The sequence below is a fragment of the Berghia stephanieae genome, chromosome 8 (genome assembly GCF_034508935.2).
Source record: "Berghia stephanieae isolate SIO BIC M18660-M18661 chromosome 8, UCSD_Bste_1.3, whole genome shotgun sequence".
NCBI classification, from domain to species: domain Eukaryota; kingdom Metazoa; phylum Mollusca; class Gastropoda; order Nudibranchia; family Aeolidiidae; genus Berghia; species Berghia stephanieae.
The window spans coordinates 44,794,000-44,819,648 of NC_088367.1; the positions used below are offsets into that span (position 1 = coordinate 44,794,000).

Genomic DNA, 25,649 nt, shown 5'->3' on the forward strand with positions numbered 1-25,649 from the left:
ATAACTCAGCATGCTCCATCAATTTCTGTTTATAATAATAAAATATCATTGCATAAATATCTTGAGTTGTATTATTTGTTTGTTGTTGATTTTTTTTTTCTTTTTTATCGCTATTGAGTTGAACACCACACAACCAAACAGTAAGACTAGCAATTTTAAGTCCATCAATTTGCTCTGTCGTCTTAAAAAAGACTGTATGTTTACTTGGAATAATAGGCCACATATGGTCTTTTTCCTTAAGGAGGCAGTGCTAATATCATAACAAATAATAAAGAAGTGTTGTACTATTGATGGTTATCCAGTTAAAGTAACTAATGTATAATGTTTTTTCAGGGTTTTACATCACCTTAGATTTAGATTTTGTCAGTGCCATTAAAAACGAAGAAGATGGGATACTGTCAAGAGAATTATAGATTTACAATTGAAAGCACATGAGACTAAGTAAAATATTGGGGAATGGTTCAAATAGAGAACAGATGCAGATTCAAAGAGCATACTATCAGTGTGCTTAGTTTGAGATCATCTAAAAGTCTCATCCAGATACAAAGGCAGAATCACACTAAGAGGAATGCAGTCAAATATCTACAAATCATTTTATTCACAACACAAGATATAATAGTACATTACAGAGAGATGATTTAAAAGGGGAAAAAATCATCTCCCAAAACTATAATAATGCATTGGACTGTTTCCCTCCCAGCCAAGGATTCTGGCCCAGGTCAGGACAAAAGTAAGAAATCTTAATCCATGACAAAGACTCAGCAAGTTGGAAAACAGATTTAGGGAGGTAGAGGACATAGTAAGTGCCTCCCTGCCCACTTTGGGAGGACAAGAGACCCCACCCAGTAGAGTACCTTAGCGACAAGAGAAATAAACTGTTGCCTGGTTATGGATATCAATGGTGTGATGTCATCCCTATCAATAAAGTTTGTCATAGTCTGGCAAATAGCTTCGTTGACTTGGCCAAGGCCCAGTAGAAGATTTAGAATAGAATCTGTGGGAAAAAAGTGGAAATAAAAAAGGATCAAGAAAAAACATTCCTATTTTTAATAAACGAAAGTGATACACAGTGTCCATTAAGTCTCTCCCTGTTAAATAACATCTTTATCAGAAAAACGTCACAGCCAATATACTTTAAACATTGACCAATGAATACATAAATGCTTTACATGTTGTTCACCATTATCTTTTACTCATTGCACCTCAACATGGTTGCCATGGCTACCTACAAGCAAATTCAACCTATTTTCGAGTTCTTTCCATGTGTTTTGTAACTTTTGTGGTGTGATAGATTCAATAACAGATCTTTTATTGCATGGTAAACGTTCTAACATCTGGTATGGAAGCTGAATAAATAATGTATCTGATGGAGCCAGATAGGAAAACGTCATATGAAGAAATACTCGGTGACCTATGTGACCAAGCTGTCTGAAAACATGTTTAGAAATCCGTGAACGCCCTGTCTCCAAGGTGGAGGAACACTGACTTACTGAAAAATATTCTATGGCTGATAGTCACATAGAAGGGATGCAGCATAAAATTCTAGCATATCAAAATAGACCTTTACAGTAATAGTTTTCATGGTAAAGAAAGACAGGCCTATAGCTCTTTCATGTATCAGCCCACACTAAACATCAATTTTGTCTCAGCAAATTTAGAATACCAGTTTTGTTTGTTCGTTTTTAAAATCGTTTTCATGTCCTGAAATGGTCTGCCAAACTGGGCTATAAAACGTTGTTGGGATAATTTTGGTGATTTTGTTTCATGCAATCACATTTGACAAAGAGAATTTTTTCGCATTTTGTGATTTTGAAATAGGAGAGAAAAATGAAGTCTTTTAAGTTCATGTTTATTTTGCTAACTTTGGTGGATGACCAATGGGCATAAATGTATGACTTTTCCTTATATGATGGTGAAAACCGGATGCAAATACTTATAACGTTTTAAAATAATGAGTCTGAGAGGTCAGGAAAAGATTTTATGGACACCCTGTATTTTAACAAACCATTACTTGCATGTTGTAATGTATATATTGGTCTTCCCAGAAGAAATGCATAACTATTTCATAAATAAACACAGCACTTATTCAAAGTTTACTATGGCGTGCAGGGCTCATTCAATTCTCCAAGAGGATAGAAAAAAAGGTGTGTCAAACGATGAGGTCATTTAACCACAAGGATGACTGGAAAAGAATTCAAACAAGGATTTCAAATTGAATGGAAAGTCTTTCCAGATGCATAACCACCACACCATAAATACCAACTTGAATGGAAAGTCTTTCCAGATGCATTATCACCACACCATAAATACCAACTTGAATGGAAAGTCTTTCCAGATGCATTATCACCACACCATAAATACCAACTTGAATGGAAAGTCTTTCCAGATGCATTATCACCATATCATAAATACCAACTTGAATGGAAAGTCTTTCCAGATGCATAACCACCACACCATAAATACCAACTTGAATGGAAAGTCTTTCCAGATGCATAACCACCACACCATAAATACCAAATTGAATGGAAAGTCTTTCCAGATGCATTATCACCATATCATAAATACCAACTTGAATGGAAAGTCTTTCCAGATGCATAACCACCACACCATAAATACCAACTTGAATGGAAAGTCTTTCCAGATGCATTATCACCATATCATAAATACCAACTTGAATGGAAAGTCTTTCCAGATGCATTATCACCACACCATAAATACCAACTTGAATGGAAAGTCTTTCCAGATGCATTATCACCATATCATAAATACCAACTTGAATGGAAAGTCTTTCCAGATGCATTACCACCACACCATAAATACCGAGCCGTATATAGCATAGGTTATCAAATTGGTATCAAAATTATGACTACAACAAGTCTCAGCTGGAGAAAATCAAGAAATTAAGCATGGTCATTGCTCGTATATGGGCAACAGTGAGTGCAAACTTGCTTAACTCTGCTTTCCTATTGGACAATAGGTTGTGAGTCTTTTGATTTTGAGTCTCTGGAAAGAACCAAAATAAATAAATAAATAAAAAATAAAAGCTTCAAAAAAGAACAAAATATTTTACACGGAACATTTTGCAGCCAACAATAAAAGCAGTTTTTGCATAAATCCAGATAGACAAAATAAAATTTCTTGGCAGTGTCATTAAAAAAAAATAAAATAAATAAATAAAACTAAAAATTATACATATCCATCGAACTGGTTGAGGTAATATAAATAAAAATTGAAAAGATTAGAAAAACTTACATCCATCCAAGTTTTCTTTAACCAAAAGTTCCAGAATAGAGATCATCTGTTAGGAAATTGGGAAAACAAAATTACTATGGAGATTAAGACATACTGATTAGAAATATAAACTGTTACTATATTCATTAAAATCATTATAAACTATAAAGCTGTGACTATTAAAAAATGACAACTGATATGAGATTGCAAAATATTTTTGACCAATTAAAAAATGATAATAAATGTGACCCATCGCCTCAACCGGTAAAATTTATTTTAAAACCTGAACTATGAAATTTGGAGGGAAGAGTATCAATCTAGCTTCTTGAACTCAAAAAAAAAAAATTAATAAAAAAATCCTCAACTGTTGAATTTCTCAAAAATTTTGGATCACAAAAAAAAAAAAAAACAGAAAGAAAAAATAATAATAAAAATGTCCATTCTTGAGGGAATTAAAACCAAACAAACCTGTAAATCCGAATGTTGTTGCAACAATGGGTAGACCAAGACTAGACAAGGAAGACCATCTTGGTGATAAGACTTGTCCAGCAACCAATCAAGACTTGCAGAATCTTTAAAATAAAATGATAACGATAAATGGAATCTGCTGTGATGTTCTGCACTGCAATGATTACAATTTTTTTTAAAACACACAAAAAAACATGCTCAGCCCTCTACAACCTTGGCCTTTCAAAAGAAAGGTTTGATTTGTAATCTAACAGTTAAAAGGACAATAGCAATAGCTTGCTACCCTTTTGAAAGGACGATTGTATATTGCAAAGTAGTTTATGCTAGATCTAAAAGACCCATCAACCCAATCACTGCTGGGTGTACAGAGGGATCAGAAGTAAATCTCGACCGCACTCTGGTACAATCTCAGTCCCTATGCATAGGAAGTAAGTACTCCACCAACTGAGCTATCCAATATTATTATATATCAATCTTATCACCAAGAGCAGCAACCAGGATGTGTGACTGAGAGAGCAGAGAATAATATGCAACTCAACAATCATGTCGCCTTTACATTTACTTGGTGGAAATAGGTTACCAGAAAAGGGGAGATTATGATGAAATAAACCAAATGTAGTCTTGCCAATAAAAGGTTTACGAGAGAGCCCTGGTTTCAATTCTCTTTATTACTCAGACAGTGTACCTATGGGAGAAACTTTTTGAGAGGGGTGGTACAAAAATCAGGACCAAAGAAGAAAAAAAGGGTTATTGAAGAAGAATTGTTCATCGCCAACAGCTAAATACTTATACCCCAAGAAATGACTTGAATCACACTTCCACTTTGTTTCCTCTATTGCAGTAGACAAATGAAGAGTGGTTTTCCAAAACTGGTTATTTCAATTTTTCTGACTATGAGATAATGAGGATTACTTCCCCTAGAGTCTCTCTTTGAGCCTATTATTTTATTGTGAATAGACGTTAACATTGTTTCAATTTCAGAAAATTCTTGTGTCGATTGATTCTTAAAATAAAGTTTAGATTTCAATTTAGCTCATGGAGGGAAATGTTGAAAAGTGGAAAAATTTATTGACCCTTTTTGCAAAACCAGTCATCAATTGTATTATGATATCATCTTATGATATTGGTTAAATAATAGTAGTCAAATACCGAATGTAATCAAGCAAAATACAAATCCGGCAATCGGGTAATGAAATATTTAATATTCCTCCATACAATGCTGACAGTCATTTTTACTCAATTATTTTCTCCAACTATGTTACGCCCCGTGTGGTGTCCGGGGTCCCTCAACTGAGAGGGTCAAGAATAGCCCAACGCCAAGCCAGCGTGTCGTAAAAGGCGACTAATGGTGTGTGATTCCCCCATCTTTGAGTCACCTGGTCCTCCAGGTTGGGGGTTGGCAAAGGGTTAACACCCCTTTCCGTTAAACTCAAACCGTTACAGAAACACAGACAGACAAACCAAATCCTTTTTTTAGCTTGGGCGACCGAAGAGTTTCTGGAATTACAGAATTTATGAAGGACAACAGACAAAGCCGAAAGGACTCTGCTGACCCGATGACGTCTTCGCCAAACAAGCAGCTTCGAATTGCGTCGTGGAACATTCGCACCATGTATGAAGCAGGAAAAAGCTCTCAAGTTGTGACTGAGATGAGAAGATACAGGCTGCATATACTTGGAGTAAGCGAAACCCACTGGATACAATCCGGACAGAAACACCTCAAGTCTGGGGAGAAGATTTTATATTCAGGGAGAGGGGACGGGATTCATACACAGGGAGTAGGAATAATTCTAAGCAAGTTTGCCCAGAAGTCACTGAGAGGATGGGAACAATGCGGAGAAAGGATCATCATGGCATCCTTTACAACACGGAGTAAGAAGATCAGCATGAACATTGTACAGATCTATGCCCCAACAAATGATGCAACAGATGAGGACAAAGATACATTTTATGGTCTGCTACAACAAGTCATTGACAAGTTGCCAAGGAAAGACATCAACATATTGATGGGAGATGCTAATGCAAAAGTGGGACAGGATAACGTAGGCTATGAAAGTATCATGGGACGTCATGGCATGGGAGAAATGAATGATGAGAGATTTGCAAATTTTTGTGCATTCAACAGTTTGGTGATTGGAGGATCAGTGTTCCCCCATAAGAGGATCCACAAAGCAACTTGGGTCTCACCAGATGGTATGACAGAGAATCAGATTGATCATTTTTGTATCTCTCGTAGATTCAGACGTTCATTGGAAGATGTGACAGTACGGAGAGGGGCAGATGTTGGATCAGACCACCACCTGCTATTGGCAAAGCTTAAGCTCCGACAGAAAACACGGGGCCAGATCACATACAGAAGAAAATTCGAGGTGAATGCACTTGATGGGGAAAAGAATGAGGAATTCAAACTACAATTGAGTAATAGATTCCAACCTCTTACTGAGCTCGAGGAGGACATAGATGTAGAGTCACATTGGGCAAAGATCAAGGAAGTCTACATAACAACTTGCCACGAGGTATTGGGGGTAAAGAAATCGGAACATAAAGAACGGATAAGTCCAACCACCTTGGACCTTATTGAAAAGAGGAGAACAAGGAAGGAACAAGTGAATGCAAGCCGAACAAGGGCTTCAAGACTGGATGCACAAGAGCAGTATCGAGCCATAGCTAAGGAAGTCAAAAGATCTGTGAAGAAAGACAAGGAAGCATTCATGAACAGACTTGCAGAGAAAGCAGAAGCAGCAGCGACTGGAGGACACACGAGGATCCTTTATCAAACTACCAAGACACTTGCTGGAAAATATGGGAAACCAGAGGTACCAGTCAAAGACAAAGATGGGAAAACTATTTTTGGAAAAGAGGCTCAATCTGAACGATGGAGGGAACATTTCAACTGCCTTCTGAACAGACCACCACCAGACAACCAGCCAGAAATTTTGCCTGCAAGGAATGAGCTACCAATTAGCTGTGATCCACCATCGATAGCAGAGATTGTGGGTGCCATTAACAAGATGAAAAGGGGGAAAGCTGCTGGACCAGACCAGATTCCACCGGAGGCTCTAAAAGTTGATGCGGAAAGAAATGCTGAGGCCCTGCACCCACTATTTGAGAGAATCTGGAATGACGGGATATTCCCAAAGGATTGGAAGGAAGGACATCTTATCTTTCTATCCCAGGAAAGGTTTTCAACCGTATTATTTTAGAGAGAATGAAGAATGCAACAGATGCTAAACTGCGGGACGAACAGGCAGGTTTTCGGAAAAACCGTTCAACCACCGACCAGATTGCCTCTCTGCGAGTCATAGTGGAACAGTCTATAGAATGGAACTCTCCTCTTATTGTCAACTTTCTGGATTACGAGAAGGCTTTCGACAGTATTGACAGAGCAACATTGTGGAAAATTCTGGCACATTATGGACTCCCTGAAAAGATAGTAAACCTCATTAAGGAAATGTATGAAGGATCAAGTTGCAGGGTTGTACATGAAGATCAGCTTACTGACAGCTTTGAAATTAAGACTGGTGTCAAGCAGGGATGCTTGCTCTCTCCATTCCTGTTCATCCTTGCCATTGATTGGCTAATGAAGGAAACCTCCAAAGGGAGAAGAAATGGGATACAGTGGACCCCTGGACACAGTTGGATGATCTGGATTTTGCAGATGATCTGGCTCTTTTGTCCCACACCCAGGACCAGATGCAAGCAAAAACCACAATTATAAACAGCCTCTCGGAATCAATTGGTCTAAGAATACACCCTGCAAAGTCAAAGGTCTTGAGGATAGGTACGCGTCAAAGGGAGCAGATCAAAGTAAAAGATCAGGAACTCGAAGATATAGACACTTTCTGCTATCTCGGAAGTATAATTGACAAGGATGGAGGCACGGAAGCAGAGGTGAAAGCACGAATAGGAAAGGCACAGGCTGCATTCACATCTTTGAACAGAGTTTGGAGAACTAAAGATATCTCCCTTCAACTAAAGCTAAGACTTTTCAACGCAAACGTGAAGTCTGTCCTACTGTATGGATGTGAAACTTGGAACGCATCACAGGCATGTATAAGGAGGGTACAGATTTTTGTAAACAGGTGCATGCGTAAGCTACTCAGAATAAAATGGATGGATAGAATAAAAAATGAAGAAGTATGGAAAAGAACACAGCAGAAACCAGTGGGAGAGGATATAGGAAGAAGACGATGGAGGTGGATTGGACACACGCTTAGAAAGAATGACTCAACTATAACAAAGAAAGTATTGGACTGGAACCCTCAGGGCAGAAGATCAAGGGGAAGGCCACGAGGAACATGGAGAAGAATTAAAGAAGCTGATATACAGAGAAGTGGTAAGACCTGGAATGAGATAAAAAAGTTGGCTCAGGATAGAGAAGGATGGAAACTGTTTGTCTGTGGCCTATACCCTGACCCAGGGTGAAAAAGGCAATGATGATGATGATGATCCGTGGTCTAGCCTTTGTTTACATTCACAACCTTTACATCCGCAAACAAAAATGGCACAGAGAACAACAGCTCAAGTAGCAAATATTATCAACCAGGCCACTAAAATCTTTGCAGGGTGAATTCTAAGACCAATTGATTCCGAGAGGCTGTTTATAATTGTGGTTTTTGCTTGCATCTGGTCCTGGGTGTGGGACAAAAGAGCCAGATCATCTGCAAAATCCATTGTATAATTTTTATGAATTTTGCAGAAAATATAAGTGCATTAATTAAAAGCATATGTTGAGTCGATCAAAGGAAAGATAAAGAAGGCATTTGGAGGAGAAAATGTGTTTTTTTTCGATATGTGAGTGCATTGTTTTGTGTACCAAACTGCCGTGACCCAGATTCGTCGAAGTCACTCGACTTCAATCGATTGGCCATTGACGAGTCCCGAGTCGTGGATGCGCAGAGGTTCTCACGGTCAGCATTCTTTATGTATTCATGCGCAATAGGTTTCAATGGAAAGCCAGGGGAATCCCCTTTAATTTGATATGCATTACATACTGGATTCTAAGAAAACTAATGTCCGTCCGCGAGATCTAAAAATGGGAAAGATATCGAGCGACTTTTCTCAAATTTCATACTTTTTCAACTAGACTAGCTGTAAAAAATATTTGGAATAAAATATTTAGAAGTGAAATTAAACTTTAATATTTCACGAATATGTATAAAAATGATTGATTTAACCATTTATGACAAGAACTCATTTTTTATAAAAATTGACCTTCGAACTAAAATTGACAATATCTCAGCTCGAAGCTCTTCACCAAGCGACTGATTTTCTCATGCACCGTAACAAATATGCTTTTGTTGATGCCTGAAGAAGAATTTTGAGCCCGAAACATTCTCTTTTAAGTAATTTGCTAGGGTTTTATTTAAAGACGTTATATTCATTTTTGTTCTTATACCTCTTACTAGCCATGAGAGTGATCTGTGCATTTACCTAGAGTATCCTCAATCTTGAGCCTCTCAATCAGGCAGTCCATGCATTTCCTGGCCCCTTGCCAAACGGCTTCATCACCTCCTTTACTTAAAAAGCTGCCATCATCACTGTCACTCGAGTCATCCGTGACAAACAATGGCCAATGATGGACGCACAAAGTGGCAAGGAATCGAACCATAACCACCCCATGAAGCTGGGGATAAAGAAGTGACAAGTTGATGAGAAAGCGTTGGTGTAAGATAAAAATGTGAGGCCTGTGGACAAATCAGAAGGAAAAATACAAGAAAAAAGCTCTAAGTATCAATAAGGGTAAATTACAATGAGTTTTTGTTTTTAATATTTTTAAGGGTTTTACTGCACTTGCAACACATAGAGGTCATATCAACGCCAGTAAAAAGGAAGAAAATGGGATAATAGTACGACTTAGAATTACAATTCAAGCACTCAAGAAACGGAGGTAAGACAAAGGGGAATTGGTTCAAATAGGAAACAGATGTAGATTCCAAGAGCACACTATCAAAGTACTTAGTTTGAGATCACCTAAAAGTCTCATCCAGACACAAGCACAGGTCCCTACTACAGTGTATATTAGAAAGATGATTTACAAGACAAAAAAATATCATCTCCCAAAACTAACTATACATTTGACTGTTTCCCTCCCAACTAGGGTATCCGAAGACAAAGACGGAAAGCAAGTTGGAAAACAGATATAGGGGGATAGATGGCACAGTAAATACCTCCCTGCCCATTACAGGAGAAATTACACTGTGATAGACTGGCATCATATTCACAGAATAGCGAGTTAGTTGTTAATGTTTACCGTCCATTTAATGCAACACAAAAGAGTCTGGTTTCATGTACATATTGCTGACCTGATGAAATAAAATTTATGCAAATATCCTTTTCAAAGAGCTCATTGCCAGGCTGCTTTTACAGGTAATTTCTTCTTCAAATAACCCAAGTCAGACACAATTTTACTATGAATGTGCATATCCAAAAGCAAAATAAAATAAAGGTATTTTCCTGATTGTCTTCAACATTAAAAAATATTTTTTCGTTTTCTTCAAATCAATCCGAACTTGAAGCATTATTAATACACACACACACACACACACACACACACACACACACACACACACACACACACATACCCAAACACACATTCCACATTTATTGAAACTTATATAAAGAGTAAGCAATTAATGAATGTAATCTTTCAACTCACACAGTGTAGCTTATCAGAAGAGACAGTTTGAACAAGGCAGGCAAAACATTGGAAAATGGTTGAAATAGGTAAATTGATGACAACTTCAGTACTAGACTTGATATGGCTTGTGGTGAGAGTCTCACTCACTTTGATGGTGTTTGTCATCTGAAACGATCACAAAAATAAAATTTTCTAATTGAATTTTTTTAAAACAAATAAAAAGAGTCTTTGTGATCTAATGATATGATCTCTGATTTGAGTCCCGCTCTGAAAATTTGATTCCTTGGAGAAGGCTCTTTACTTACATTCTGTCACCAAACTCAGATGTAAAATGAGTATTTTATAGCACTTTGAGCACATTTAGGGGACATTGTGTTGTTTTTTAAATTTAATCTCACATGCTAATATTAATTATTTTTTTTGTTAAGTTTTAAGTAAGAAAGTCTAAGATGTTTGTGCAATTTAAAATAAATAAATAAATAATAAATAAATTCCCTTTATTCATCCCTAAGAGGATTTTTCTTTAGGGTCTATTCCAAGGGAAGACTGGAATAACCCAGGCGTCAGCCGCAGTGCAGCGCCGCAAAATGAGCTAAGGCCAGATGACTTGCTCAAGGCCACACAACACTGCGAGTAGCCGAACTCGGTACCTTTCGGGTACGAAGCAAAGACCGTACCACTGAGACACGCTGTCCCCTGAAATGTATCAGAAAAGGAAAAAGGAAAATGATAGTATAGTTAAAAGATTCAGAGCTGAAAATCACCTATCCACAAGAACAGTTGTTCTCCTGATTAAAATTAGTAGATAAGAAGTCTAAAAATTGAATCCTGTTTTAAAAGGTAATAAATAACATTCACTCACCTTTCTCTCAAAAGCAGGTAGGATGACAGTGTCCATGAATTCTGTGACTGTGAAAACTCCATCACTAAACCAGTGACTGATATTAGATTTGGAATCCAGTAGCCGCTCATAGCCCTGTGAAAAGTATAATTATATCGAGAACATTATTATCTACATAAATTTAGTCTTCTTTGCACACTTTTTAACTTGTTTTATCCACATGATTCATGTTTTAATACCTCATGTCTGTACACATATTATCTTTTTTGGGATAAAACATTATTATGGATACTATTAAAATTGTTATTATTATTATTATTATTATTATTATTATTATTATTATTATTATTATTATTATTATTATTATTATTATTATTATTATTATTATATTATTATTATTATTATTATTATTATTATTATTATTATATAGTTAGTAGTAGTAGTAGTAGTAGTAGTAGTAGTAGTAGTAGTAGTAGTAGTAGTAGTAGTAGTAGTAGTAGTAGTAGTAGTAGTAGTAGTAGTAGTAGTAGTAGTAGTAGTAGTAGTAGTAGTAGTAGTAGTAGTAGTAGTAGTAGTAGTAGTAGTAGTAGTAGTAGTAGTAGTAGTAGTAGTAGTAGTAGTAGTAGTAGTAGTAGTAGTAGTAGTATTAGTAGTAGTAGTAGTAGTACTAGAGTAGCATAGTAATAGTAGTAGTAGTAGTATAGTAGTAGTAGTAGTAGTAGTGGTAGTAGTAGTAGTAGTAGTAGTAGTAGTAGTAGTAGTAGTAGTAGTAGTAGTAGTAGTAGTATATAAATTTTTATCATTATCTTCTTTTTTTTATCATTATAATTATTATTATTATTATTATTATTATTATTATTATTATTATTATTATTATTATTATTATTACAGCCAAACCTGCCACAATGGGAACCTCTAAAAGACTGAAATCCTACGATTCTCCCAAAGTAATTTCCTCTATTTTGACTCTGTGTACAACAGAACATATCTAAAAAAATTTTTAATAAAGTATATTTTGCCACTGAAATCAACCGATAACCAAACAGAAGACCCATAGCCACCTTAATGACTTGCCTATCACCCAAAGCAAACAACCCACAGATCCTGAGCATTAATCGCAATTTTAACACAGATCATTGAATAAAATGCAGGTGTCATTAGGTGTTGTGATGCAATTCCTTCATCAGTGTATCAAAATATTGTGAGATATACTCACTTACTGGACCTGAATTATTTCTGTGTTTGGCGTGTACTAAGGGTAGCTCAGGCCTTTTCTATTTGACTGGAAATAAATAGTCAAGGAGATGGAACAGGGTGAACGGCCGGAAGAAAGTCTGATTGGTTAATGCTTAGAAACGAACAAATCCTCAATTAAAATAGAATGCTATAAAAATAATATAAAAGTCTGTCAAGCAGTACAGAAAACAAATTAAAACTCAAAGAACACAATGGGGCAACCAACCTGTGACAGTAGATTCAACAATTGGACCATATTCTCCTCAGTCCTCTCATCAAACTTTGTAGAGAGAACAACATTCCCCAAGGATGACATCAACATAGACTTACCAGTACTGGCGTTAAGTAGGTTACACACTCCAGGAATCAGACGCAGCAACTAAAGATGAGCAAAAAGAAAAAAAAAGAAAAAAAAGAAATAAATAAATAAAATATATATATATATATATATATATGGATAGGGAATGAGATTAGCGGAAGAGTAGTGTCCCTTGATCACCTTATAGAGAGAACGTCAACATGGTTTTGCACATGCGTCTCTCTCGTCCTCGCTTTCAGTGAAGTGTCTCCAGAAGTGAGGACTAGAGACGCATGCGCACAACCAACATGACGCTCTCTCTCTAATAACTTTTCCGCCAGTGACGTCCAATCAAGGGACACTACTCTTCCGCTAATCTCATTCCCTATATATATATATATATATATATATATATATATATATAATATATATATATATATATATATATATATATATATATATATATATATATATATATATTGATTCTTATACACCATTGCAAATTTGACAAAAATTCAAGTGTCAACATCATTTTTAATATAGGATTCAGTTTATTTGTGTGACCATTGAAAAATACACAGATGAATAAATAAATATAATAAAAGTCTTCTTACCAATTTATATCCGGGATGTACTTTGCTAAAAATCATCATTTTGTGCAAAGCCTCTTTTCATCAAATGCTATCACTCTCATATAGAAAAGGATGCATTTCCGTCTAGCTTCCCCTTGACTGTTGCCTTTAAACAATCAATGCTTTCACAACTTTAAAAAAAAGCAGCTCACCAATACTGAACAAGGTCAGAGGGGAAATTTTTAAAATACGGTTTCCCGCCTTTAGCCCGAAAAAGGGCATACCTGTTATTTGTTATTCACAAAGCATTAAGGGGGTACTGTCACAATAAGGACAATTTTATTAAGTTTTATCAAAAATTATATTTTCAATGCTTTTTCTGCAGTATTATGTGTGTCCAAGCATATTTCTAAAGACTTTTTGGAATAATTTCCACTATCGGTGCGTATGAGGTGGCATTTTAGGGGTACCCAGCCCCGAAAACTTCAGATTTTGGGAACAACTTTTCTCAAAAAGTTTCTATTCAATTTCACTGAAACTTGCTATGTAGGTGTCTTTAATACTGTTCTACATTGTATCAGAGGGATTTTTTTATTCTTATCCTAGTAAAGATTTTATAGCATCCGGAAGTCTTCAATCCGTAAAACTGTGAAAATTTTTCCTTTTTCGCAGTTTTTACCCTCTTTGGACCACCATATCTAAAAAAATAATGCTTATATTGCCAAAAGCCTCTGACATAATGTAGCCACACTATAAACACACAAGTGTGTGAAAGGAAAAAGAAATTGAATAGACAGTTTTTGAGAAATCTTGTTCCCTGCTATCCCACCCCCTAAGAAAATGACATTTTGAGAAAATGGGAAAAAACGAACCTTCTCGTAGATTATACAAAATATAGTGTCATGAACCCCCTAAACTGTGTTGTTTTAAACCCAAGAATCATTCTCCTGTGGAAAAAAGATACAATTAGTTTTGAATTTATAAAAATGGTACTTATCCGTTTGAGGTAATCCATCCAATGTCACGTGTCGTCTGGGACTCCGCAATCTGAAGCCGCCTGCAGCATACTGCTCACCGCCTTCCAGTTGATGTAAACGTTCTTCCTCCCTTGTCTGTGCTAACCTCCTCATCTCCCTTTTCCTTTTAAAGACAAATTCACCTGCTCCGTCTGCATTCTTTATCCTAACATTGTCCCTTTTAGTCCCATGCTCCACAAAATGTCGTCCCACACTAAGTCCTATTGCCGAAATGAAATCCTGCGATGCCTTTGCTCCCTTGTTGAATTCTCCTACTCCAATCCCACATGAAATTTCCAAACGCTGTCTCCCTACAAACACATGTTTAGGACACCTGGACCAAATCAAAGCATGGATGCTTTCATTTACATTCTGAGTCATTCCAAATAAACATCTCCCCAACAAATCACAAATGTAGACGAATGGCAAGACCAACAGAAGAATCACGTGAAACCTCCAACGTAGACTGGAAACAAAATGGGCAGAGAAGACAATCAACAAGATCCTGGAATACAATCAGCTGCACGATGGTGGAACATTCCAATGAAGACGAAGATGCAGGCTCGGACTCAGATGTAGAGGCAAAGAAATCCAACTTACGAGCTGATGATGAAGAAGCAGAAGCTGAAGCTGTTGGTTGCGACGAAGAAGTCACAGAAGATTAGGATGCTGGCTCTGGTTCATTAAAAAATTTCTGCTTCTTCGCATCCCTTGCCTTCTTCAAAACATCTTACCGTGACTTCCTTTTCATGCTGCTAATGGAAGCATTGAAGGTGGAAACCTTGGCTCTAGGCATGACAATCTGTGAAAATAAATAAATATATAATAAATAATATATATATATATATAGATATAATAAATTAATCGGGGTTAGCTTAGCTCAGTGTTACGGTCTTTGCTTCGTACCGGAAAGGTACCGAGTTCGATCACCAGCCTCTGTGCTGTGTGGACTTGAGCAAGCCATCTCGCCCTAGCTCAATTTGCGGCACTGCACTGCGGTTGACGCCTTGGGTTATTTCAATCTACCCTTGGAATAGACCCTAGAGAATAATTTCCACTATGGGATGAATAAAGGGGTTTTAAAAAAAATAATTTCATTATAACATTTTTATTGCACCCCCTACTGCTAAGCAGTGTTGGAATCAGCCAAAGTTTTGACTTGAAAAGCACAAAAGATACCCACACATAAGAATTCTGGCTACCAATCATAGTTAAGCACAGATCTGGTATTGCTTTGGATCAGAGAAAAAAAAACGTTAAAGAAATTAAAAGAGCAGGCAGAAAGGCCACTTTCTGGGCAAAATGAATTCCTACCACAATAAGGTAACAAAAGGTCACAGTGGGCTGACCACCTGCTTGGCTAATGCCTTGGTCTAGAGTAATTTCACTTTAAAGTGGCCCTACACTGAAAGGTGAAAAGGCAGGAACTATAGATCAGAAAGAAAGAAACGCCTTTAGGTCAAGAGACGAGAACCATACCTCAGAGCATTGAGAGCACCCCCCCCCCCCCACACACACACACACAGACTCTTGTAGACTGATGGTTATAAAAAAAAATAAGCACAATCTAGATAATCTCTAAGTTCTAACTCACTGACGTCAATGGTAATCTAAGTCTAAGTTAGCTATAAGATACGTCTATCTGTCTGTCTAAGATCTACTATAGATCGGCGTTTAGTTATCTCCTTATTCAAGCTCAATGATCTTCACTAGTCTAATGTAAATCAAAGAAAACAGTATGGTTCTTAATAATCGTATTAAAAATAAAATAAAAACAAAAATTAGCCTTTAGAATTATTTACGAGCAGCATTCTCTTTTATTATCGTCAATGTTTACATTTTAGAATGGAATGCACACTTTGAGACTGTAACCGGTCAATCCGATTTCACTAGTAATAAATAAATAGACATACTTACTGGCTAAAGCGGTATCCAGGCGTCGAAATGATTATCTACCAATTCTTGGTTCTTTGGAAAATGATGATAAAACTTTGCAAATAAGTAAATGGAGTGAAGTTTGTCATGAAACGACCAAAAATCAGTTCGAATCGAAGCGATAGTAAACGTAGTGGAATGCTCCCGGAAATGTACCCGTTGTTATGTCACGTGACTGAAAACCGGGTTACGATTGGTCTTGGAACGTGAGCTAAAATTTTCCATGACGGTAATTACTAAAAATAACTCCTAGCCGTCTCTTCAGCCAATCAAAGAAAGGAAAATAGGCTTGGAATTTCTCGATTTCCCCGCCGTCCTGTGACACATACGCGAAAGAATGTGAAAGAACGGAAATGCCCTTTCCCTGACATTTCTGCTCATACCAAATAAGCCGGGGTTCAGTGCGGGTTACTAAGGACTATCGAACGTTGATTCTGAAGAAAATGACGGAAAAACTTTGCGTTTAGACGATAGCTGCGTCACAAAAAAATTATTTAAAGCACTTTTTTGAATAAATTTAGCCTTTTGAATGTTTTCAGTGTGTTAAAGAAAGGTTGAATTACCTGAAAGTGCCCTAATCTCATTTTCGATAATTTTAGTGGAATTCATAGTACAGCCGTCCTCTCGACCAGCGCGTACCCCATTAAGATATTCAAGAGATCTATCATCTTAGTTAATCCAACTCACTCTCCACTTTCACATTGGTGTCCTGTTCTCCTTGTTGTCCATCTGCCGTCTCACCCCTCTTAGCCCTAGGTTCCCTCGAGCACCAAATTATCTGCACTACACCCCCAACTATAAATACTTCCCTTACAACAAATTAACACCACATCACATTAATATCACTAATAATTTCAAATCAGCATCACAACTAAATCCACACCATAAGACCTTTGTTCGTAAGCTGCATGCAGCAAGTTCACGATTGTAATTATTGTAGAAATAACAATAAGAAAAAGAAAGAGAAGAGGAGGAGAAGGAGGTGGTGGTAGAGGACGAGGAGGAGGAGGAAGAAGAAAAAGAAGTTGAGGAGAAGGGAAAGAATTGAGTTTTTCAACATCGGGTTTTCATAACAGCAGATGGAGCTGTTGGATCATGAATATGTTCTATACCTCTTACCATGACAACTGGTTCTATTTGTCCTTTGTTGTCTATAGCAGCCTGCAATGCCTGGGTGAGAACTGCTTCCTTACAATACAGACACAGCATCAGGGCATCAGATAGTAACTGGGAATGCAAAGGAAAGGGAAAAAAGTATATATATATGTATATATATATATATTGTCATCTTTCGTTGCTGTGTCCTTATGTTGTGCCAGGATGAAACCGATATTTAAAATTGAATTTTAACTTTACCCTTAAAAATTGTGCCTTCATGGAGGAAGATGAGCTCTGTTGCTTAAACTTTAAAAAGTTGAAATTTCCTATTTTGATAATTTAGACTTAAATCTCAATTGTCTTCATTCTAGTTCAATGGTACATAGAACCAGACTGACACGTCGGACCATCTATATAAATACGCTTGTCTAGTTTCATTCTTTAAAAAAATAAGTAGTCCTTCGGCAAGTAGAAACAGCACAAGGGTTGAAGGTTGGTGGCCACAACATCAACAATCTACGTTATGCTGACGATACTGTCCTGTTGACGGAAAGTAAGGAAGGCCTACAGAAGCTACTTTCAAAAGTGAACGAAGAGAGTAAAAAAAAGGGGCTGTTCATGAATGCGAAGAAGACAAAAACAATGGTGATAACAAAAAAAGAAAGAGCCCATAGAAATAGATATAGAAAAAGAAGAGTGTCCAGTGGAACAAGTAAAGGAGTTCACGTACTTGGGGCAGTTGGTAACATCCGATGCAAAGTCTGACAAAGAGATCAGGAGACGAATAATGCTGGCCAAAAATGCGTTCATGAAACTAAAGCCAATCCTCAACAACACAAATATCTCCATCAGAACACGAATGAGATGCACCAAATGCTATGTGTGGTCCATTTTCTTTTATGGTTGTGAAACGTGGACACTAACCGCACAGACAGAACAACGTATTGAAGCTTTTGAGATGTGGACGTACAGGAGAATACTGAAAATACCTTGGACAGCAAGAAAAAACAAACATCGAAGTCCTCGACCTAATGGGCCAAAAACAAAAAGAACTTCTTTTGACTGTGAAGCACAAAAAGCTGTCATATTTTGGACATATGCGAAGACATGATAGTCTCGAAAAAAGGATAATGGAGGGAAGAATTGAAGGAAAGAGAGGCAGAGGAAGACAAAGGAAATCCTGGACAGATGGCATCAAGGAAGCTACAGGACGGCGCATGGCAGACTGTAACGAGGCTGCAATGGACTGTGAAGGATGGAAGGCCATGACATCCGACCTCTGGAAAGAGATGGAACCCGGGAAGGAAGGAAGGAAGTCCTTCAGAGCCATGAGGCCCATGTAGCTGGAGTTTATCCCGGTTTCTATAGTGTGAAATGGACAATAGCAATTGCTTGCCATCCTTTGGGTAGGACACAAGTCTATTGCAAAGTAACAGATCTAACAGACCCAGCTACCCAATAACTGCTGGGTGGACAGGGAAGTCAGAAAAAACATTGACTGCACCCAGGATAGATCTCAATCCCTTTGTGTGTGGAGCGAGTGCTCTACCAACTGAGCTCTTGGAAACCCCTATCCTTAGTTTAAAATAATCATGGGGATATCACACACACACACACACACACAAATACTAGATCTATTTAATGACAGGTACCCCACAGTGTAATGTTTTGATTACTTTGAGAGAGGATGGAGCTCTGGATATTTTTGTTTACAATAATTGACAAGCAGTCATAATGGAGCTCGTTTTCTCAGCCACGTCTGCATATTACTTTTGCTGTAATATTCTCTTTTCTCTCTATGAATAAATCCATTAAGAACTAAAGAAAAGTCATGTGATTTTTTTGAGGACTCTAACATTAAGTTAGCTATGTTGAAAAATCTTTCTATACTGAATGTTGTGAATGAAAGTTATTGTATTCAAATATCGTAATTTGTATCGTCTATCTGATGATGTATCATTCACAACTAGCATCTATTCTACTGGCTACCTTGTTGGGCGTCATTCTGTCTCCACCTCCAACCGTTATCCTGTATACATATATCTTATGTTATGTTGCCTAATAAATGTTCTTTACTGTAACAATTTGGTTTGTTGATTTGTGGAATAACATGTCTTATTAATTAATGATCTAAGAACACAACACTGACCTGATGGACATTATCACAAGTCAGTCTATTCAACAGTGTTGTGACATCCTTAAGCACCTCCTCTCTGCTTTTCAAGCCAGCCAGCCTGTCTCCTCCTCTGCCTTCAAATTCTGTTGTCACCTGCTTTGATGAAACATCGTTTTCAACATACTCTGAGGATACCTTCTGTTCCTCACATGTCGAGATATTACTTGAAGTAACAATTTCCTCCTGGAGCAGACTTGGTAATTTGCAGAGCATCGCATTCAGTAACTAAAGAACCAAAAATAAAAATATTAACTCATAATGTGACTGGTTACATTTTAACTGTGAGAAAACCTTTATGTTGTATTATGCAGGGGTTGAGATCAGAAATGCAGAGAAATCTTCAATGTATATATGCATGAAGAATGGAATTGAAAAGAATATTCTAGAAAGGTGTAGAGACAATAATAAAAGAGATTGTCAAAATCATGGCCTTAGAGTAATCTCATCTTTTAAATGTTGATAATATGATAGAGAAATTAAAAAAAATTTTTGTTTTTTTTAGTGATATATTGCATGCCATGTATATTGTGTGCCTAGAGCTATATTGTATGGGAGAGGCACTATATAAATAAATTGCATTATTATTATTAGAATATTTAAGGCCTAGACAGACGAGCTAATATTTGTAGGTCTGATAACCATACGCAATTATGGGCTTGATTTAACATTGTTATACTGGATATTTTGCACTGGTTTGAGAGTATTTTTTATTACAACAATGAACCCATAACAATTTGGATTATCAGACCTGCAAATAAGTATACATCAGCCCAGACTATTATGATCTAAATAAAAGCAAAAGGAGGTAAAACATCACCAATAATTCATCCTTATTTCCTTATTATCAATTCTGAACTTTAAATAAAAGAAATACCTAACCAATGATTCAAATTTGATACAAAGCTGGTCTCAACATTGATCTAGAAATCATCAACTTACTCTTATCTTTATTGATTTTATTCTATCTCATCCACAAAAAAACACTATCACCTTTATTTCGAAATCAGAGTAACTTTTAACGATTTCAAGGATGATCTAAGCTCTTCAGTACTTTGATTACACATTACCAAGATCAACAAACATAGCGAAATTGACAACAATGCACAAAAGAAAAAGCCACAAACTAGTTTTTAGTAAATTAAGGGCTGAAATCCTTGAGATTTACTTTAACCTAAAGACAAAGGTCCAGCATTGACACTTCTGTATATAACCGAAATTCTATCTCATCCACAAAAAAACACTATCACCTTTATTTCGAAATCAGAGTAACTTTTAACGATTTAAAGGATGATCTAAGCTCTTCAGTACTTTGATTACACATTACCAAGATCAACAAACATAGCGAAATTGACAACAATGCACAAAAGAAAAAGCCACAAACTAGTTTTTAGTAAATTAAGGGCTGAAATCCTCGAGATTTACTTTAACCTAAAGACAAAGGTCCAGCATTGACACTTCTGTATATAACCGAAATTTCCCCCCCCCCCCCCCCCCCCCATCCCAACAGTGGGTAATTGGAAATAGCTGTTTACACATACATTCAATTTCTACCCTATTGCTGATGGACGTAAAGATCAGGTGTTTTTGCCCCAAAAAAGCTTTTATGAGTCATTCTAAATGTTAAATATAAGATATCTAGAAGAAAAAATAAATATTAAGTTAAATAAATTAAAAAATTAAGTTCCCTTTGTTTTTTTTTAAGGGTTTTACGGAGCTTGTAACACATTAAGGTCATATCCAGCGCCAGTAAAAAGGAAGAAAATGGAAAGTAAAAAGTTCTAGAATTACAATTGAAGCACCCAAGAAAAGGTAAGACAAAGGGGGAATTGGTTCAAATAGGGAACAGATGTAGATTCCAAGAGCACACTATCAAAGTACTTAGTTTGAGATCACCTAAAAGTCTCATCCAGACACAAGCACAGTTCCCCACTAAGAGGAATACACTCAAATGTTTACAAATCATATAATATAATATGTAAACAAAACATAATAAAACGCATAACAGAGATGATTTACAAGGAAAAAAATATATCTCCCAAAACTTTACAATTGACTGTTTCCCTCTCAGCCAGGGTATCGGCCAGGGCCAGGACAAAACCAAGTAATCTCATTCCAAGACAAAGACAGAAAGCATGTTGAAAAACAGATATAAGGGAGTAGAAGACAGAGTGAGTGCCACCCTGCCCACTATGAGAGGCCAGGAACCCCACCCAGTAAGTTCCCTTTATTCATCCTCAAATGAAATGTGGCTATAAAGTCTATTTAAAAAATAAAAGACCACGATATCTTAGGCATCACCCACAGTGCAACACCACAAAGTGAATAGAGGAGATTCATTTCTTGCCCAAGGAAAAAAAAATGCTGACACTAGGGATGGAACCCAGGACCTCCGAGTGTCAGTGCAATGCCATATCCAATCAAGACAATAAAGTTTCGGTGCTTAAAAAAAAGGTGGGAGTGGCCTTTTGATAAATTGGACCCACTTTTGGGTTGAAAACAATATTGTCAATAATACATGCCTCAGTCATTTTTGTCACATATTCCCAACAGATTGGATTCTCCTTGGACAAGTTATACAAAACAAAAAGGACTTGCTGGACATTGGACTCTGTGCTCAAATAGTCTGCATGTCTCAGTACTAGGTCATAAAATCTGGAAAAACAAGAGCAATATTAAAATTCAACATACAAGTTCTAGAGACATTACTTAACGTTATCCCTCTAATTCTGTGGTGTGGTGCTGCCTCTCTTTCGAGATTTCCATTATTTCAAAATCAAATACTAGGTGACCCATAAAAATGGAAACTCAAAGAAGAGCTAATATCATAAAATAAAAACTATAAAAGATATAAAAACGAAAAGGGTATCAATGAATAGAGCATCAATTCCTGTTTTTAAAAGTGAAACTTATATGAAGTATGGCCATAAATGTAGATTTTAGAACACTTGTTCTACATGCTTCCCTTTTCTCTCAATGCACATTTTTAATCTGGTAACGAAATTGTTTATAATATTATGGCATCATACTATTTGATTCTCTTAACAGAAAAAAACTATGGCAAGACAACATCAAAGACTGGAAGGCCTGGATCTTAAAAGCCTTCCAGAAAAGGCCAGAGACTGTGATGAATGGCGCGAGGTTGTAAAGTCTGCATCTCGTATGTCCCCCTGATGATATCTGGTCATGGGAATGAGTGAGTGAGCGAAGTGATTCTCTTAACTTGCTTTGAAACCTCCTCTCTAAAATGTGATTAATCGGTGAACGTTTCATGCATCATGAAATATTTCAAGTATCCCAAATAGAAGAAATCACATGGATTAAAGATCCAGACTGTGACTTGTCCACTCATGTTGTGTTCGGCAACAGGTTATTCTTGTCTTGTAGTGCTCGCTCATGCATCCATTGAATTGATATAACTGGCAGTATTAAGAGCAGCCCTGTCTTGTAACCATGGAAACTTCCTGTGATTAAAATCCACATGTTGTTGCAAGACTCTCCAAAATTCATACAATATGACAACACTGAGCACCATACCTGCCTACTTGAAAATTTCAAATTCAGTAAGAAATACAAAATTCATCAGTAATTAATGGTCAAATTTCAGTAATACTAAAGCAAACAAAAATAATGATAGATACACCCTTTTATATATGTAAAATAAACTTACCATGTTATATAGGCCTACTACTTATGCGGGTCAAGCCTCAATCAAAGTCCATTTTCCACAGCATGGCAAAATATTCATAAGAAATCAAGTCCAGTGAATAAGACAAAACTACATCTGCTACAAATTCTACACATTATATATATTAACACAATTTACAGTACTTCAAACAAGATTTTTTATTTCGCATGGGGTAAATAATGAAAAAATAAATATATTGTTTTTTAATTTAACGTTGCGACCATTTGTATCAGTAATATTTCTTCTATTTCCGTAAGTCCGTAATTGTCTTTACACTTCCGTAACAATTACGGACGGTCCACAGTCCGTAATAATAGGCAGGTATGTAGCACTCACAGTTACTGTCTTCTGAATTTCATCCATAAAAAAGAAAGACCCAATCAGCCATTGAACACTTAATAAAAAACATAAATTTATTCTTTGGTCATGCAATCCTCTTTGCATCACTTCCTCTAGTTTTTAAGAACCCCAATAAATATAAATATAACTGTTTATATAGCCATTGAAGTAAAAATAGGTTTCATCTGAAAACGAGATGTTCTTTTACAACTTTTTATCTCCTTTACTTCAATTTTCTCAAGCATCCATTGACACATCGCAATTCTCTCATGTGCTTGGGTGGGCGTCTGTAAGAATGTGATGAACTTGAATTTTGTAAGGGGTTGTCTTGAGGTCATCCCTTAATATTTTCCTTACTGACTCTCAAGGAATGTTAAGCTTGATGGACCTTCATTGAATAGATTTTTGGGAGGGATTTTGTTGACTGACTGATTAACATCTCAATCTTTTATTGAGTTGTTTGAGATTTTGAACGACCATGGCACTGTACTTTGAAGGGTGATCTTTTATTCATATCTTGCAACAATTAGTATGTATTAAACTTACATGACCATTTCCAAATTGTCGACTTTGTTAGATTAGCATTGTTGTAATATGTGTCTAGTTTGTTTTTGTTTGTTTTTAGGTGTTTAACGGCTCTTTCAACACTATTTAGGTCATTTAAGCGCCCGTTTCTAGCTTGTATACATTTTTTGGCCTTGAGAGACCATAGCTGCTCAATCGTGTCAATTTATAAAGCCATAGTAGTTACATGTTTGTAATTTTAAAAAATGTTTATTTACAATTTCTACAGGAGTTCACATTCCTGCTGATACTTTAAAATTGTTAGTGGATCGACTGACTGGAACAGAGACTTCAAGTCCCTGGTTTCATAATGTTGTGACCTGATCTGTTCAAATTGTGTACATTCTATCAAAATATGTCGAAATGTGAGATCACAGTTACAGTTTCTGCAGAGGTGCTTTTCTTCCTTTTCTAGAGGGAAATGGTGAGTGAGGCCAGTATGTCCAGGTTAAAGTCTTTAGTTAATAAGCTTGGATTTTCTTGATTCATTTTGTTCAAGATATGAGCTCGCAGCAAGAATGAGTTCTCATATACCAAATTTTCTATTTTGTCTATTCATCTTTGCATTAACCACAGAATCTAATTGTTTACATTTCCACTGATCTAGATGCATCCGCTAACTTCCCTCCAAATTTGGTGCAAAATGGTCGACAAACACGAGAGCTATTAACTGATCTTTGGGTTTCCAAATTATTTGGGTCAGTAGCTATTCATTCATTATTCATTTGTTTGGTTTCAATAAATATAAAATGAATGATGATTTATTCTTATATGTGGCGCCAATGTATGAGAAGTTTTGTGTCTTATCTAGTTTCTTTTAACAAAAAAAAAAAAGCAAAAAAAACAACAACAACAAAAAACAAATACAAAAGATTAAGAAGAAAAAAAAAAGTGTTCTGACACATCTTTACAAATAATGCTAACTTCTATAATGGGGCTTCTGAGGAATTAGTTATCCAGGGGTACGGAGTTGCCTCAACTCACCAGTGTGAGTGATTATATCATTGACTTCGACTAATTTAAAGATCAATTTATCTTTTCAGAGCCCTAAACATGGTCTTAAACATTTGATCCCAAAACTAATCTATAGGTTTATTAGCCTTTTCAGAGTCCTTAAAATTGTACAAAACTGTGTCCAAAAACTCAAAACTGTCTGAAAGCAGACAAGAGAGGGGCCCGATATAATGTCTCAGACAGGGGATGGATGGACACCAACCTTTTCAATGACTGGCTCTCTGATCATTTCATCATCCCCTGTAGACCAATTGTTTTAATTTTAAATCAGATTGCATTTTATTTTGTTATTTTGTGTTATTTAATGCTGAACTGCACTGACTTTGAGACTCAATATTTATGGGTATGAAAATGGTCCCACATTATTAGAATGTTAGACATAACAACAACAAAAAGTCATTCTTTTCAACATTGTGGTTATACTTGTTTGTGTGTTGGTAATACATTGCAAAAATTATAATACTTACCCACAATTCCACCAACTTTCAAAGTCCAGGTTTTGCATACCCAAAACGATCAGATCTGAAATGGATAAT

General features: G+C 36.4%; 1 protein-coding gene across 2 annotated transcripts in view; it reads right to left on the reverse strand.

The window, feature by feature from the left end:
- LOC144978747 (uncharacterized) overlaps window positions 1–25,649 on the reverse strand; it is a 41,912-nt gene that overhangs the window by 5,853 nt on the left and 10,410 nt on the right. For both annotated transcript variants that reach the window (XM_078925181.1, XM_078925182.1), the window contains 11 exons: window positions 25,581–25,635; window positions 22,031–22,163; window positions 19,485–19,736; window positions 17,357–17,464; window positions 12,643–12,795; window positions 11,202–11,315; window positions 10,358–10,504; window positions 9,133–9,325; window positions 3,700–3,803; window positions 3,253–3,298; window positions 855–994 (listed from right to left, as the gene is read on the reverse strand). In XM_078925181.1, the coding sequence (XP_078781307.1) occupies window positions 855–994; window positions 3,253–3,298; window positions 3,700–3,803; window positions 9,133–9,325; window positions 10,358–10,504; window positions 11,202–11,315; window positions 12,643–12,795; window positions 17,357–17,464; window positions 19,485–19,736; window positions 22,031–22,163; window positions 25,581–25,635 (1,445 nt within the window). The remainder of the gene's footprint in view (window positions 1–854; window positions 995–3,252; window positions 3,299–3,699; window positions 3,804–9,132; window positions 9,326–10,357; window positions 10,505–11,201; window positions 11,316–12,642; window positions 12,796–17,356; window positions 17,465–19,484; window positions 19,737–22,030; window positions 22,164–25,580; window positions 25,636–25,649) is intronic.